The sequence below is a fragment of the Amblyomma mixtum genome, chromosome 3 (genome assembly GCF_055824585.1).
Source record: "Amblyomma mixtum isolate Tamu chromosome 3, ASM5582458v1, whole genome shotgun sequence".
Classification (NCBI taxonomy): domain Eukaryota; kingdom Metazoa; phylum Arthropoda; class Arachnida; order Ixodida; family Ixodidae; genus Amblyomma; species Amblyomma mixtum.
Window position 1 is genome coordinate 33,366,270 of NC_143014.1, and position 16,278 is coordinate 33,382,547.

General features: G+C 45.5%; 1 protein-coding gene across 1 annotated transcript in view; it reads right to left on the reverse strand.

Annotated features, from left to right (window-relative positions):
* Positions 1-16,278, reverse strand: part of REPTOR (repressed by TOR) — a 35,234-nt gene that overhangs the window by 1,773 nt on the left and 17,183 nt on the right. Inside the window, exons 2-3 of the mRNA XM_089578656.1 lie at positions 7,231-8,529; positions 3,647-3,766 (exon numbers count right to left, since the gene is read on the reverse strand). Coding sequence (XP_089434782.1) covers positions 3,647-3,766; positions 7,231-8,467 — 1,357 coding nt within the window. The 5' untranslated portion in view covers positions 8,468-8,529. The remainder of the gene's footprint in view (positions 1-3,646; positions 3,767-7,230; positions 8,530-16,278) is intronic.

The window sequence follows — 16,278 nt, forward strand, 5'->3', positions numbered from 1 at the left end:
TAGTGCGAAAGCACCACTTAGCGTAGTCCCAAGCAAGAACCTTATGTGGAGCCTCAGAGTAACTCAGGTAAGCTCGGGTTAGTTTGCAACCAATGGGATGAAGCTCGGGTAAGTTCGGAGGAGTGTTGTGCCAGCTGCTGCCAACGGGAGGGCGACCTTGACCAAACCTAGCATAGGAACAGCGCATGCAGATATAAAATAAATATTGCCGCGACTGGGTTTCGAACCCACGGCGGCAAGAACAGATCAGCTTCGTTGGCCACTGCACGAGGGCGCTCTGCTATCTCCGCAGCCGATCACGCTTCATGTTAAACAGCAATATACTCTTGCACTCTGCACTGCACATCACTATCTTCATCAACTTTCATCTGCGGCGCAAACAGATCAGATCAGCTTAACTTCTTAACTTCGATCAGAGCTTAACCTGAGTCTAAATATTACGTCGTCAGACGTGCCGACAACCCACCATAAACACATGCTTTCGCACGTCTGGTCAGTTTAACTACCTTAAAACCCTACCACTTTTTTTGTTTGACTTCTCCATAATGCAGTCGTTAAATTGTTAAAGAAGCAGAGACGTTAAATTTATACGAGTCGCAATTCTTTTTTTTTTAGGTGTAAACGCTGTGTACCGGGTCTAAATCCAGGAGCATGATGTTTTATTCACCAATGCACCATATATGATTTAATATTGCATAACATCATCTCCAGGCCGAGATGTACACAGCATGAAGTATTTTAGCCACCTGGGGGGGACTCTGAGCATGTGATGACTTCCAAGGTTTTTGTTTTTTTTTACTTTTTCAATAACATGCAGCGTACTCATCTCTCAACTGCAATATTTATTTCCTAACTCTTCACCAGAAGTTTTTTAACCTTCCTAACCATGAGTATTTTATATTTGGTGCTTTTTGGCCTTCAGTTGCTCTGGTGTCAACTCCCAGATTTCATTCATTCATTCATTCTTAACTTCTATGCAGTAGTTTGTTTCAATTCCTCTGGTCAGGTCTTGATTACCAGTCATAACTCGGAAAACGCAACAACGCTCATGAAAACCATGGTGCAGCAGTAGACAAGGAATGGAGACAAGACATTGACAAGCAAAGTACAGTGGTGAGCAGCCTTGTCTAGAGCACTTGAGCAGTGCGCACTTGGTAACAAAAACCGAAATTAGAGAGCAGCCCCTCATTACAGGGCAAAGTTTTCGCGCCTGCTTTGTTTACGAGGCTATCTGGCGCTACTTCCGTGCAAACGTTGCAGCTGGACCCTAGAGGCTGCCACAAAATCTGGATTTGTTTGCAAGGAAGTGCACCGCCCGAGCGCTCTAGACAAGGCTGCTCACCACTGTACTACCCACATAGTGCTGTGTGTGTTAACCTCTCATCCCCATCCGTCATCTACTGCTGTGTTAAAAACTTCGTGAACAATGAACCAACAAACCCAAGTTTCAACATTAGACAACAATGCAGTTGGTCTAATCACAAGAACCTCCCCATGTACTGCATCATGCTACAGGCAACGGGCATTCGTGAAGAGCCGCCACAACAGCTTAGCAGCCAGCACCACCCAGTGAGCAGCAGTGAGAGTATTGCAGGATCGCTCTGGAGCAGCCAGCGCATGGGCAGCACAGCCCGAAACTGAACACATCGCAAGCAAAAGCGAGCGAATCATAGTTTTCACAACTTTGCACAGCTCAGAGGGTTGACTTCAGAGTTTTTTTATCTCATGAAGTATATTCTGAAGCAGAACATGCATACATGACAAGAAAGAAGTAGTGTTGTTAGGTGCCTGAGATCACAGTGAAATGCACGCTCTCGACAATTCATGTGCTGCTGTGCTTCCTAATAATAAATGCCTGTGGTTGTATATTGTGGGCTCACGGTTCTGTGTGCTTTTAGAGTGTTCTAGCACAGCCATGCGCGCGACCTAGACAGTAATACGTGGCCATTGTGCCGTGCTTGCCCGCACTTATCGTGCAGTAGTAGTTACTGTAGTTCACGTATTTACCGTACGAGAGCGCTTAAATGCAGCGTTCTGCAGTTATAGTGCCGGCATGAAAAAAATGCTACCACGGTGCAGCTGCCGTGCTGCTCGTTCAGGACATGAAGTTTTGGTCATGAATAGCCAAGTGCGAGCTTAAGGAGTTTCTGCAGGCAGAAGACAGTGTTCAAAGCAACAGGCGATTGCTGGGCATAAGGAGGACAAAAAAAATGAAGGAAAGGAATAATTACTAATTAACTTCCGACTCTGTTGAAAATATACTACGTGATAGAACTGGTTTAAGGAGCAATTTCCCAGTTGATACCAGCTGGAGTAAACTTCCTTAAACCAGTTCTCAGTCAGGATATTTTCACATGGAAGGAGAGTCATAACATCTTTGCAACGAGCTGTGCCAACCCACTAGTAAAATAATGATGCTCTTTCAAGCAATATGAAACAAACCGTTGCGGCATGATGCAAAAATCCCTTGACTCCATTTTTGTAACTTTCCAGCATGCACCAAAAGTTACTCAGTCATTCACATAAACTTTCTTCAGGGCACCGTAAACTGCATAGAACACTTTATACAGAAACAGGTTCCTTAGCAGAAGTGCCTTCCCCATGTACCTTGTTCTGAGATCAGGATTAACAGACCTGTAAGAGTTTGTGCTCAGAGCAAAAGAGTTCTGAAAGAATTTTTCTCTTCTAGAAAAGTTTGTAGTAATATAGCAATCTATTAGTGAGAGGTCAGAGTGGAGTGTCGCTTATACAACACAGCCGAGTGGTAGTGGGGAAGGTGGGTCTCTTCATTTGCTTTTGACCGCCAACAAAGTACTTGCTCCATATTATCCAGTGATGTGTGGTAAACCAATCTCCATTGTTGTTGCATTCAAAATTTTATTCATAGCACTCATTCTCCTGTAACCGATAAACGCTAGTGTGCATGACGCAAAATCTGCCTCAGGACAAGCACAATCAAGCGAGTGGAGCAGTCAAACCGAGTTCATGGTGAAATATCGCATGTGCGTGCCTGTGCAGTCGACAAAGCAACGAATTACGCTTAAAATTGGCAGTGTTCAGAAGCTGAATATTACTAAGTTGCACACGCACCAATGACACAGGCTAGGACATATACTTCTGAATCCCTTTCATGTATGGCTTGCCTCAGCTACTTACCTGTGCACCTCTTTCCTGTACGCACACAGAATTCGGTAAGCTTTTTGTAGCCTTAAAATGCAGTGTCCCTACTCCTTTCACTCTTAATAAGCAACTTTGAATTTGAGGGACAACCTCTTCTTTGGTAATATTTGGCACTTAACAGAAGCTTACAAAGATAGCCAAAAAGAGATTTGTTAATGTGACATGAAATTGTTTCTGAAGGGAATAGTGAAAGGACATCACTATTGAAGCCAGCACATATCTCCTGTGAGGGCAAGTGCTCAAAGACAACACCACGGCTGTTTCTTATTGTGACACTGACTTGGCAAGCACAACCAATTTATACAATACCTTTTCTTACAAACACCATACACTGTTCCTCCTCTGCAGCCATTCATTCTTGCTAATTTAGTGCAGAATGAAAATATGTATCAGTGAGCAAACAGACAGTACTTATGACAGCTAAGCAGGACTCGACAGCAAGTCCTGTAAACCAATGCACACTTACCATGTCTCTTAACCAAAGCATCAAAATGAACAGATGAAGCTTCATGCCTGTTTCCTTGGTGGCATTCAACTTGCTCACGCAACAGCTTCCTGGCTTCCTCAAAGAGGGTGATGAGCTTTCCTGCAAGGAAGGAAAAATGCTTACATGAGGCTTAGTCAACCAAGAACCAGAGGGAAACGAAGTACAGTGCAGTCAGTCCCCGCACACATTCAGTGAAATTACTGCCGGTTATGGGAACATTAGACAAAGATACCGTAAGCCGAATAAACCCCTAACCAGAGAAGCGGAAACTATCCTTCGGAGACTTCAGACTAACTTAGCCAAGAACTAACCAACCCACTGAGGAGCAATGGGAAAAGGTGCTGGCCAGTGAGGATCAGCAGAACCAGACTGCAAGCACCAAGGCTGCTGCAGCCTCCAATGACAAAGGATTCCACCCATTGTGACCTACTCCATTCTGATTCTAAGCCGAAAATACAAGTTCTAGCCTCCTCCTCCTCATGAAAAAACTGTGCTCTGCATACTGGTATGCAGTCTTTGCAAGGAGTGCATCCTAATGTTAGCCACAACTTGAGGTAAACGAAACTGCTTTGCTAAACCTGACCTAAGTCAAACTATCGGGCAGAAAAGATTCCATCATCAAGGATCCGAAGTTCTGAGAAAGCAGGTTATCACGCCTTAACTTTTTGTATGCTGCATTCATATGTCATGAATTGTATGGTTGTTTCATATGCACCTATCTGTAGCATGAATATGCATAATCAATTAAAATTGGTGTGCAAAGGCCTCACAAATTAAAGGAGTATACACACCTAACTTTTGGGTGCGCGTTTTCTTCTTTGTAATGAGGCGTAAGGCATTATTATACAAGGATTACCACATAGTATCCTCCTATGACCGCTAAATTTAGTATAATTGAATTTATTTCTCGTGCTGTTTCGGATGCAATAACTGAATGATGGCTGTGATGTCAGAGATAAGTTATAGGTCACATAAAGCATGAAAAGCTGCAATATAATCGCTGCTTCTACATTCACTGTCATCCAGTCTCTTGAGGAAGGCTGGCTTCGGCACTGTAGTGAATTAAAATGAGGAAGCAGCAATTATATCGACGTTTTTCCATGCCTCACGTGACATATAACCACACTTTGACGTCACAGCCATCGTTAGGCTGTTGGAACCGAAACAGTGCGATGAAAAAATTAGATTATAAATGATTTAGTGGCCGCAGGCGAATACCACATGCTGATTCATGCATAGTAGTGTCGCATCATTGTAGAGAATAAAACATGCCACCAAAATTAGGTGTCTATACTCCTTTAAGTAAGTCCACATCTTTTCATATTCAAAACCCTGCACTGCACAGCAAAATTCATTGCTATTAGCTACTGGGAAGTTTTTGTTTATATTAGTGCAAAAGGACTATATCAATGGGTAAACCCTGAGCAAGATCTTACGATGTGGGTTTGTGCCAAATATATAAAGAAATAAAATAAATATTGCTGCGACTGGGGTGTGAATCCGCAGCAGCGCAAACAGATCAGCTTCGCTGGCATGTGCATAAGAGTACTATGCTATGCTATGCACATGATCGCCGCAGCTGATCACGCCTTGTGTTAAATTGCAACACACTCTCGCGCTCTGTCGTCGTCTTCATCAACTAATCGTGCTATTGAACTAATATCGTCACCAGACATGCCGAATGCCCAGCAAAACAAAACTATGAGCCAACCAGGCTAAACACATGCTTTTGCATGTCTACTCGGCTTAACTATGCTAACACTTTTTGTGTGCCACCATACTTCTGGGAAAAGAATACTCAGGAGAGAAGATGCAGGCCACAATTTTACCTTGACAGATGTTGCATGGCTTGTCCCATGCATAATGTGGCTTATCAACTGCACCCCCCCCCCCCCCCCCTTTCATGAAACACCTTGTGATAAAAAGGAGCAGACAGAGCTTGTTCTAATATGTCATCTGTGACCTTGCGACCTTATGTGAAGGTGCAGAGCACAAAAGAAAACTGTAATAAAACTAAGAACAGCACCAAAGCCAACTTTGTATTTAGAATTTGTGCCAAGTGCTCTAAACAAATTATCCAAATTAGAGCATCTGTCAGGTGTACTGTCGATTTCATATTGGCATGTTGCTGCTGCTGCTGCTAATTGTAAATATGCCAGGTGTTTCAAGGAAGCCCACCATTAATTTTTAAAATAGAGTTTTTGAGGTAAAGAGAGGTTTTTTGTGGCACAGTAATACCAGTGTTGCGGCAAACCATGTTAACTAGTAAAGTGATTAACTAAATTCTAATAGCTAACCTTTTAGCTATTACGAATAGGTGCCTGACTTCAGTTAAGAGATTTATAGCTGGCCATTAATAATTGCAATATCCCATTTTAGAATTTTGAAAACGTGATTATCCTCACTACTGTGGATCAACAAATTTGGGCCATTTCTTGCGACATTCAGAAACCAGGTGCTTACACAGAGCGCGAATGCGGCCTGAGACATTCTCCGTACCGCAAGCAGGAGCAGTGAAATGGTGAGGAGCACTGCAACACAGGAATGTGTAGGGCAGAGATTGTCATGCGGTAGGTACGTATGCCATGGAGTAACGCGATTTGATGGACATCGGTGTGCGAGTTGTGCGGTTTTCGGATGCTGCCAGAAATGGCCAAAATGTGTTGAGCCACACAGACAAGGGCAATCGCGTTTTAAAAATTACAGAAACTGGTATGGCTATTACTAACGGCCGGCTACAAATCTGATTGCAATCAGGTGCGTATCTGTAGCAGTTTAAAAAGTCAACTGCTATAATTTAGTATGTTGCTTTATTAGTTAACATGGTTCGCCTGTTTTTTGATGTCCAACAACAGTGGTATTTACAAGCCTCTCTCCGCCTCAAAAAACTTTTATTTAAAAATGAGTGGCAGGCTTCCCTGAAACACCTTTTATGTCCACCATGAAAACAGTACAGCGAAACAGGACCCACTGTTAGAACTGCTCTAATCCTGGGCCATGTCGCATATTCCACACCACACATATAAGTAAACAATAAATATTCTTGCACGGGCACCGCGCACAGCCAAAGGCACAGCTCGCGTCAAGTGCGCTTCTCAGCACTCTTTGTTCTGCGCATTCCGGCGAAAGAACTGTCAACGCTTAACTAGCTGAAGCCAGCGCTGTCGTCCGCACTCGGTGCACGGCACGCGCGATCCCTGAGACGCGCCTTTTCGAGCCGCGCGGACGCACCGGAGGCCCAAGTTGACGGGCGCCGGGAGAGGAGGAGCAAAATGGCGGCGCGGCCAGACTAAGCGTCCACGGAACACAGACGCGCGCGTGCCGCCAAGATGGCGGCCTCTACGCGAGCGTCTAACGAGCATAATAGGACTGATAAAAAGCTGCGACCAACAGCGTGCCGCGCCGCCACCAACAGGGGCGATCGATATGCCGCCTTCTAATTTCAGTTAACGAAGGCGGGCCAATCCAGGCTGACAACGCGCGCGTGACGTCACACGAGCAGCAGTAGGCTGCGATTCCGCATGCAGCAGCCGATCGATGGGGTAAACAAAAGGCGCGCTTACGGTGCTCCTGCTGCAGGCCGTACAGCTTGAGCTTGTTGGCTTCGTGCTGGGCCTTCTTCTTGAGACGGCAGGCGCGCGAGGCCAGCTTATTCTTCTCCTTGCGCGACTTGTGGCGCGCGTTGAAGGGTAGCTCGCTGACGGGCGTCAGCTCGTTGATGACGCGTCCCAGCTTCTTGAGTTCCATGCCGATGTTGTAGAGCTTGCGGGGGTTGGGCGTCAGGTCGTTTCCGTCGCCGCGGCGCGCTTTGCCCGCGTGCTTGACGCCCTCCAGGTGGCATTCGGGGCTGAACACAGGGTCGGTCACATCGTGCAGAACGTGCGGGTCGGCAGAGTCCCGCGCCATGGACAAGCGCGGGCCCTTGGGACCTTTAGCCTGGACGTTGTACTGCCAAAAGTAGCGCTTCTTTTTCTTCTGGCCGTCCGGCGATCCCGGCTCGGTGGCTTCCTGGCTCGCGTGCGACTCGGCGTCTGACGTGAGCGCCTCGTCGGAGTCCTGGCTGCTGAAGCCTTCGTCCATGGACAGCTGGCTCAGCTGCGACTCGGGCGCCGAGCACGAGAGCCGCTCGGCCAGGATGCGTGAGCGCGGTTTGCCGCTCGCGGGCACATCACTCGGTACCGACTGGGCCGCCGGGCTCGGCCTGCACGGCTCGGGGCTCGCCAGCGCGGCGCGCTGTGGCTCGGCGGTGGCCAGACACGTGGACGCAGGCAGGCTCGTCGACAGGGCCGGGGTCAGCGATTCGGCTTTGGCAGGGCGCGCCAACAGGTCGGCCAGCTGCGAGGGCGCTGTGAAGTTGCTCCAGTTGGCCTGCTGCTGGAAGTCGCGCAAGATGTCGTTGACGTCCAGGCCGTCGAGCCCAGACTCGTCGGCGTTGAGCTCGGCCAGCGTAGGGTCCTTGAGCGGTGGCTGCTTGTCCGGCTTGAGCATGGCGTCCAGCTTGCTCAGTTCGAAGTCCATGCCCCAGAAAGAAGGGCTCTGGTCGCCTAGCTCATTCTTGTCAGGGACGCGCGAGCACGGGTCATCGGCCTCCAGCTCCCAAAAGGCCTCGGCCAGGTCGGCCTTCTCTTCCTTGGGCTCAGGTGCGTACAGCGCCGGCTCGAAGCTAAAGCCCTCCACCGACAGCCACTGGTCCGGGTCCACGTTACCCTCGAGCTCGGGCAGACGCAGGGGGTCCTGGGCGGCGCGCGCTGCGGCAGGCGCCCAGCCACGCGCTGCCGCCCAGTCGGCCGAGCCCAGCATGGGTGGCGGGCCCAGCCTCGGCGCACCTGAGTCACGGGGAACCTCCAAGGCTGCGGCCAGACCTGCGACAACGGAAGCCTCATCGCATGACCACCTGCGCCGCCACTGCTGGCTACATGACACACATCGCTCCGCACGACACAAGGCGCCATTTCAATTTCAGATTAATGGATGGTTTTAATCACGGTATCGGAACGCGGATTGCGCTGTGCTAAAACTCTCTACTAAGTGTAGCGGTGCTCAGATACAAACTCGCAACTGTGTTGAGGCAGACTGCAAGAGGCCAAAATAAAAAACTGCGCGCAATAAAAGGCTGCGTCCCTCTAAACGAAATGCTCGTTTGGGAAGCTTTATGAGGACCGCGGGCTAGCTGGCGTAGCGCAATTCTCAAATACTAATTTGCAGCACAGCAAAGATAGGGCAAAGGATAAATGACGTGCGACGAAGCATACAAGGATAGATGAAGCGCACTGATTTGTGTTGGTTAAGGAAAAGAGAAAGCAGACAAAAGCGGCACAACGAAAACAGGCATGACAATAAACAACAGAATTTAGCCTCATGCGCTACAACTGCAGTCGGTAACGTTCCAGGCTGTTGCCGGGTTTGCGTGTTCCAGATGGGCCGATGCGACAGAGAGAACGGAGCTTCCCTCACAAGTGTGGTGAACTGGGCTTGTTGGTGAAGGTTCATACCTAAAACAGCGCGAAAGACGGGACAAAAGAAGGAGCCAACACAAGCGCTTGTGTTGCCTCCTTCTTATGTCCCGTCTTTCGCGTAGCTTCCCTCAGCTACGCGTAGTCAGCTGCAAATGCAAGCAATGCAAGCGAGTTTCGTTCGATGTCGAGAAGAAAATCGGCAATGAAATTCTTTTCAGGAAGGCTCGCGTCTGGGCCTGGCTGCAACCGAGCAAGTACAAACGGCGCAGCGAGGTTTGAAGAAAGAACACGAAAGACTGGCACAAGACTGCATGTTTATACGTTCGAGGCGACCTGCGTAAAGCCCCTCTCTTTAAGCCCGCGTACACAAGATACGGAAAGACAGACTGGCAAATTCAACGTCACAGCTTCTGGTGGAAAACGATTGTCCTTTTTCCTCAATAGGCAGAATGCTTACCCCCGCTCGTCAGTGATAAGAACTAATTTTACAACTCATTTTTATACTTTCTCTCCACACACTCGGACACGCGCCACAGAGCCCATAGCCTTGCTACAGGTTTAGATTTCTCTCTCTCCCCTCGCTATGTGCGCTTTGGTAGTGCATGGAGCATCAGTGAATGAGTGAATAAATCTTTGCTGCCAGAAAATCGAGGGCTCTTCTTCCTTGATATTGGAGGCAGGGAAGGGACGGTATCTTTATTGCTATCTGGCATTAATAAACATTCAGCTGTGAGCGCCTCCTTGCTTAGCCACAGTTGTCAAGAAATCACGCCTTCTTTTGTACCCGAATGATCCACGAATCTTGCATGGATCGCGCCTTCTCCAACCTTTTCATTTTCCGAGTCCAAACCCTCTTCCCTCGCTCAACTACTCGATAATATCACAAAATTCAATTTGCACTTTAATTTCATGACAGTGAGCTGTTTAAAAAAAAAAAAAAAAACTTGATGATTCTCAGATTTTCTTTTGAGATTTATAATTTCACCGCCTTCCGCACATACAACTGAGATTCAACAGCACCTCGGGAGGGAATTACATATTCAATATGTGACCTGCTTCAGGAATCCCGGATGCTCTGTGATGTGAGAGCATTTTGGTTTGGTTTGGTTTATGGGGTTTAACGTCCCAAAGCGACTGAGGCTATGAGAGACGCCGTAGTGAAGGGCTCCGGAAATTTCGACCACCTGGGGTTCTTTAACGTGCACTGACATCGCACAGTACACGGGCCTCTAGAATTCCTCCTCCAAAGAAATTCCAGCCGCCGCGGCCGGGATCGAACCCGCGTCTTTTGGGACAGCAGCCGAGCACCATAGCCACTGAGCCACCGCGGCGGCTGTGAGAGCATTTTGATACACCACAACAGCTATGAGGAGTCTAGAATCATTCACGTATCATTTTCAATTGACCTTATTCAAAACCGTTACAAGATGTTCGGACCACAGAAAAAAGGCAAAAATACAGTGAAACCTCGTTAATTCGAGCTCAGTTCGAACTTCTGGTTTATGCGAAGTAACCCTTTGTTGCCGTCAACCTCATGTTTTAAAAAGGCACCCCTTAATTCGAAATAATTTTTGCGCCCCCTTCGATATTTCGAATTGCCGCGAGTCGACTATATACCAGGTGTTTCAGCGAAGGTGAACAAGAAGTTTTATGAAAAGGCTTTTTGAGAAGGCGGCTTCTGCGGCACAATACTACCTGCATTGGCGGACATAAGAAAACATGAAAATAATGTTAACTAGTTAGCCACTTAACTAATTTCTGATAATTATCTTTTAGCTATAACAGGCTACTGGTTGTAATTTGAGACTTGTAGCCGGTAGTTAGTAATAGTCATATCAGTTTTTAGAATTTCCAAAACGCGATTATCCTCGGTGCTGTGGCTCAACAAAACCTGCCTACATCGTGCCAAATATCATGCGCTTTCGAAAAGCGTGCGGGCAAAGCAACCTTTCCATTGCACATAACTAGTTAAAAAAGCCAAATTTCGTCGAGCCACAGCACCGAGGGTAGTCGCGTTTTCGAAATTATAAAAACATATGGCTATTACTAACGACTGACTACAAGTCTCTAATTGCAACCAGTAGCCTAACTGCCATAGTTAAAAAGTTAAATATCAGAAATTAGTTAAGCGGCTAACCAGTTAACATTATTTACATGTTTTCGGATGTCCGCCAAAGCAGACATTATTGTACCACAGACGCCGATTTCATAACTGAGAAAGCCTTTTTCAAAAATTTTGTTCATCTTATATATATATATATATATATATATATATATATATATATATATATATATATATATATATACACACACATATGAGAAGCCAACAGCCACGGAAACCAAGGAGCACAGGGGATTTTTTAATTAATTTTTTGTGGTGTTGATCAAGTAAGAATATTACTGAATATGTTGTCGCTTAAAGCTAATTGATTAGAATTAGATTAGATCGGATCCCACCGGCGGCATGTGGTTGTTTTTTCTTCTGCTTTTCTAATCAATTAGCTTTAAGCGACAACATATTCAGTAATATTCTTACTTGATCAACACCACAAAAAAAAATTAATTAAAAATCCCCTGTGCTCCTTGGTTTCTGTGGCTGTTGGCTTCTCTCATATTTATAACGAGCCCCTCATTCCCCTTCCCTTGTTTGGTATATATATATATATATATATATATATATATATATATATATATATATATATATATATATATATATATATATATATATATATATATATATATATAGCGAAGTATAACGCTTCGTTAAAGGAAACATATTTATTCGACTCGACGTTTCGATCGGAAGACCGATCTATATATACAGGGTGTCCAAGCTAACTTGAAAAAACACTAAGCGTTCTTCAGAACTGAAACTGCTTGGATGTTGTTAAGGTTTATCTAAAGTTACAGTGCCATTTTTTCGCTCCTCCTATTTGAACACTTAGTCGAGACAAAAGAAATTAACTTTTTAAATATAGCTTCCAACGTTCAGGCGTCAATAGGAAAGTTGTGGAGCTCCACAAATATTGTCCAACCCAGACACTTCCAACCAGATAGACTTAGCGTGGCCGTTTTTATTCGGCAAAAATGAAAGCCCGCAGAGTTTAAAAAATACCATATGACAGCGCGCTCCGTGTGCCCGAATGCGCCGCGTTTAGATCGCTCTCATCCGTGCTTTGTAAACAACATCACTCGCTTCGCAGCTTTCGTGCCGCCCAAGACAGAGCTTCGCGTTGTGCTTGGTTCTAAGATAAGCGCCAGTGGGTTCGGGCGGCAGTTGAAAGAAAGCACGGCTCCCGTTTCTGCGGCGATAATTGCGCCCTCACGTTAGCAGAATGCATGCGGAGGAACGATGAATATCTCGTGAGTTTCAATTTGGGAGCAAGATCCCCACAAGCAAAGACGCATGTATATAGCAAGCCTGATAACGTCGCGTGAATTACGCCGAAAAACAGGATGCGCGCACTCTTTCAACTGCCGCCCGAGCCCACGGTCGCTTATCTTGGAACCAAGCACAACGCGAAGCTCCGTCTTGGGCAGCACGAAAGCTGCGAAGCGAGTGATGTTTTTTACAAAGTACGGACGAGAGCGATCTAATCGCGGCGCATGCGGGCGCACGGAGCGCGCTGTCACGTGGTATTTTTCAAACTCCGCGGACTTTCGTTTCTCTCGAATAAAAACGGCCACGCTAAACGTCTCTCATTGGAAGTGCCTGGGTTGAAGAATATTTGTGGAGCTCCACAACATTCCTATTGACGCGTGAACGTTTGAAGCTATATTTAAAAAGTTATTTTTTTTTGTCTCGACTAAGTATTCAAATAGGACGAGCGAAAAAAATGACACTAACTTTAGATAAACCCTAATAACATCCACGCGATTTCAGTTCTAAAGAACGCTTAGTTTTTTATAAACTTGGTCCAAGTTAGCTGGGACACCATGTATGTACGTACGTACGTACGTACGTACGTACGTACGTATGTATGTATGTATGTATGTATGTATAACGAAGTATAAGCTTCGTTAAAGAAAACATTTATTTGACTCGACGTTTCGATCGGAAGACGGATCATTTTCAAGAGTGATTTGTCTTCGCTGGTGTTTCCCCTTTTATACGGGTTGGACACAAAACAGGTGAGCGAGAAACGGATAGAGAGTACAGATATAGGTAGACAGAAGTAAAAAAGCATGGATAGGAAAAAGGGGAGTCCGACCAGGAACTCCCCTTTTTTCCTATCAAAAACGCGATTATCCTAGGCTCTGTGGCTCGACAATATTTGGCTTTTTCGACTAGTTACGCGCACTGGAGGGGTTGCTTTGTCTGCATGCTTTCGATAGCGCATGTATTTTTTTCACGATGCAGCCAAATTTTGTCGAGCCACAGCACCGAGGGTAATCGCGTTTTCGACATGCTAAAAACTAATATGACTACTACTAAGGACCGGCTACAAATATCTAATTGCAACTAGGCACTTGACTCTAACAGCTAAAAAGTTAATTATTAAAATTTAGTTGACCAGCTTGCTACTTAAGACGATTCACCCGTTTTCTGGTGTCCGCCAACACTGGTAATACTATGCCGCAAACGCCGTATTTTTACCCAAAAAGACTATATATATATATATATATATGCTGCGAGAGCATGAGGTAAAGGAAAAAATTCAGGGGGCACTTTGGCTCTGTAACGTGCTGCAAGGCGAAAGCGTTTCCTGGCGAACTGTTCGTTTTTATTTTTTTTTCGTTTTTTATTTTGTTTCTTTTCTTATTTTTTATTTATTTTATTTTATTTATGAAACCCATGCATTCACTAGATGCGCCTTTATTCATATCCAACCCCTGAGCCTTCGTGGCGGAGTAGTAGCGTCTCCACTTCAAATGCCAAAGGCCCTGGTTCGATCCCCAGCCTCGACAGAGTTCTTTTTTAAGTAGTGACGCCGAAACGCGGCCACATTTGCTAACATTCCTTGGTCAGGACAGTATAAGGCATAAAGGCTTTCGCCTTAGTATATTTGGCTCGACGTGTGTGTGTGTGTGTGTGTGCGTGTGCGCGCGTGTACACACCTATTTAAAGGAGTGGAGTACAAAAGTATAGAAATACATTTTTGGTCGCGTATTCTTTTCTCCTTTTGTAATGATGCGCAAGACAATAAAGCCGGATACAACTCTAGAACGAAGCGGCAAATGCCCCTCAAAGGAGGCCCCACAGCCAATGGCGTCGACCGATTGTCAACGCGGTGGTTAATTTTCTTGAGCCCGCTTTCAGGGGGCTCTCAGGTGCAAGAGGACTGATTAACCGCTACGTCATGACAATCGGCCGTCGCCATTCCCTGGAGGGCCTCCTTTGAGGGGAATTTTCCGCTTTGTTCTTGAGTTGTATTCGACAACAGTAAACGTGCGAGTACATTCCATGTGGAATTCACGTGCGCGCGGTAAATAATTCGTAATTTTATTTTGTTAATACAAAAGCACACCTAGGTCCATTACGGGAAAAGCCAGTGGCGTGTGTGTGTGTGTATACGCAGATGGTACGTAAAATCCCAGCGATGACAAGAAAAATAGGGTGACGCCATCAAGCGGCCGTATGACGCACACAGCAAGCCGAGCACCGCCGCTTCAGGCAATCTTATACATGTCGTACGTCTATATGTACTTGCCACAGGCCGACTTCCATGTGGCACCAGTTTTCTCGACATTCGTATCAAAATTGTGACGCAACTGTTTTTCGTACAGTGTTCCGGGTGGTGTCGTACGATTTCTCGTGGCATATAGCTTACAAGTGCTAGTCAAGTTGGAGGCTAGCTTGCGACTGGGATTCGAACCGACGACATATGCATCTTCAATTGTATGCCTTCCCAGACTTTCGTATCAAAATTGTGGTGCAACCGTTCGTCGTACAGCGTTACGGGTGGCGTCATATGCACGCGTGTGTGTCCCAAACAACCAAAGGCTACGTCTTACGTCCACGACATGCAATCTCGGCCAACCTCATCGCCGTGCAGCGAGAGGGTCCGAACGTTCGCGGTCTGGGGCGCAGCCAATACGCAAACACATACAACTCGCAGAAAAGAACTTTAATGCATGTACAAACATCACGCGTAAACAATGCACCCAGGGACAGTAATGCTTTCGCATTCCCGCACGTAAGCAGTCGTACCTATGCCGAATTTTTTTCTTCTCATGTTTGGGTTTCTAAAGTCGAAGGGAAGCAATGACGTCAAATTTCAGTTCACGTCACTGGAAGCACACAAAAGCAGCGATACTGCAGCTGCTTACAGATTGTGTCATTCCGTCACTTGGGGCAGGCTGGCGCAAGAGTACCATCAATTATCTTTTTTTTAATACCTCACGCGATCATAACAGAATTTTGACGCCATATCACCGTTCGGTTGTTGAAACCGAAACAACGTGAGGGAAGAAATTAAATTAGAAATTATTTAACGGTCGCAAGCGAACCCCAAGTAATATGCAACCAAAAAATTCCACGACATGGATCTGGGACGCTTAATGTTTTCTTCTACCTTTTCCTTTGATTTATGCCAAATGCCTAAATTTGCGCAGTAAAAAAGATAATAATAATAATAATAATAACAATAATAAATGTTTTATTGCACATAATGATACATAGTTTCAGGAGCGGGCCTGTCAAAGCCAGCAGTGGCTTGAGGGACTAGGCCCGGCTAATAATAATAATAATAATAATAATAATAATAATAATAATAATAATAATAATAATAATAATAATAATAATAATGAAAATAATAATGTTTATTGCCACTTTGTAGATGATACAATATGGTTCAGGCCCGTCAAAGCCAACAAGAGGCTTGAGTGACTGGGCCCGGCAGTTACGGCCAGGACTACAAAAAAGGCAATAGATATAGCAACGCTTCTCGTTACACCCAAGCGACAGCAAAAAAAAAAAAATAGCGGAAAACACAGGTTAACAGCATGAGTATTGAGAAATTCAACTGTAAACCCAGAGTATACGTCAAAATAAAAATAAATGAATCAACCAATATTTTTAAGCATAACTTCACTCTAACCGAAGAATACAAAGATCAACAGAGGGCTTTCAGGTGTATCTTTAGGTCACGCATAGAAGTTACAGCAAAAATTTCATCCGGTAACTCATTAAAGATAATAATAATAATAATAATA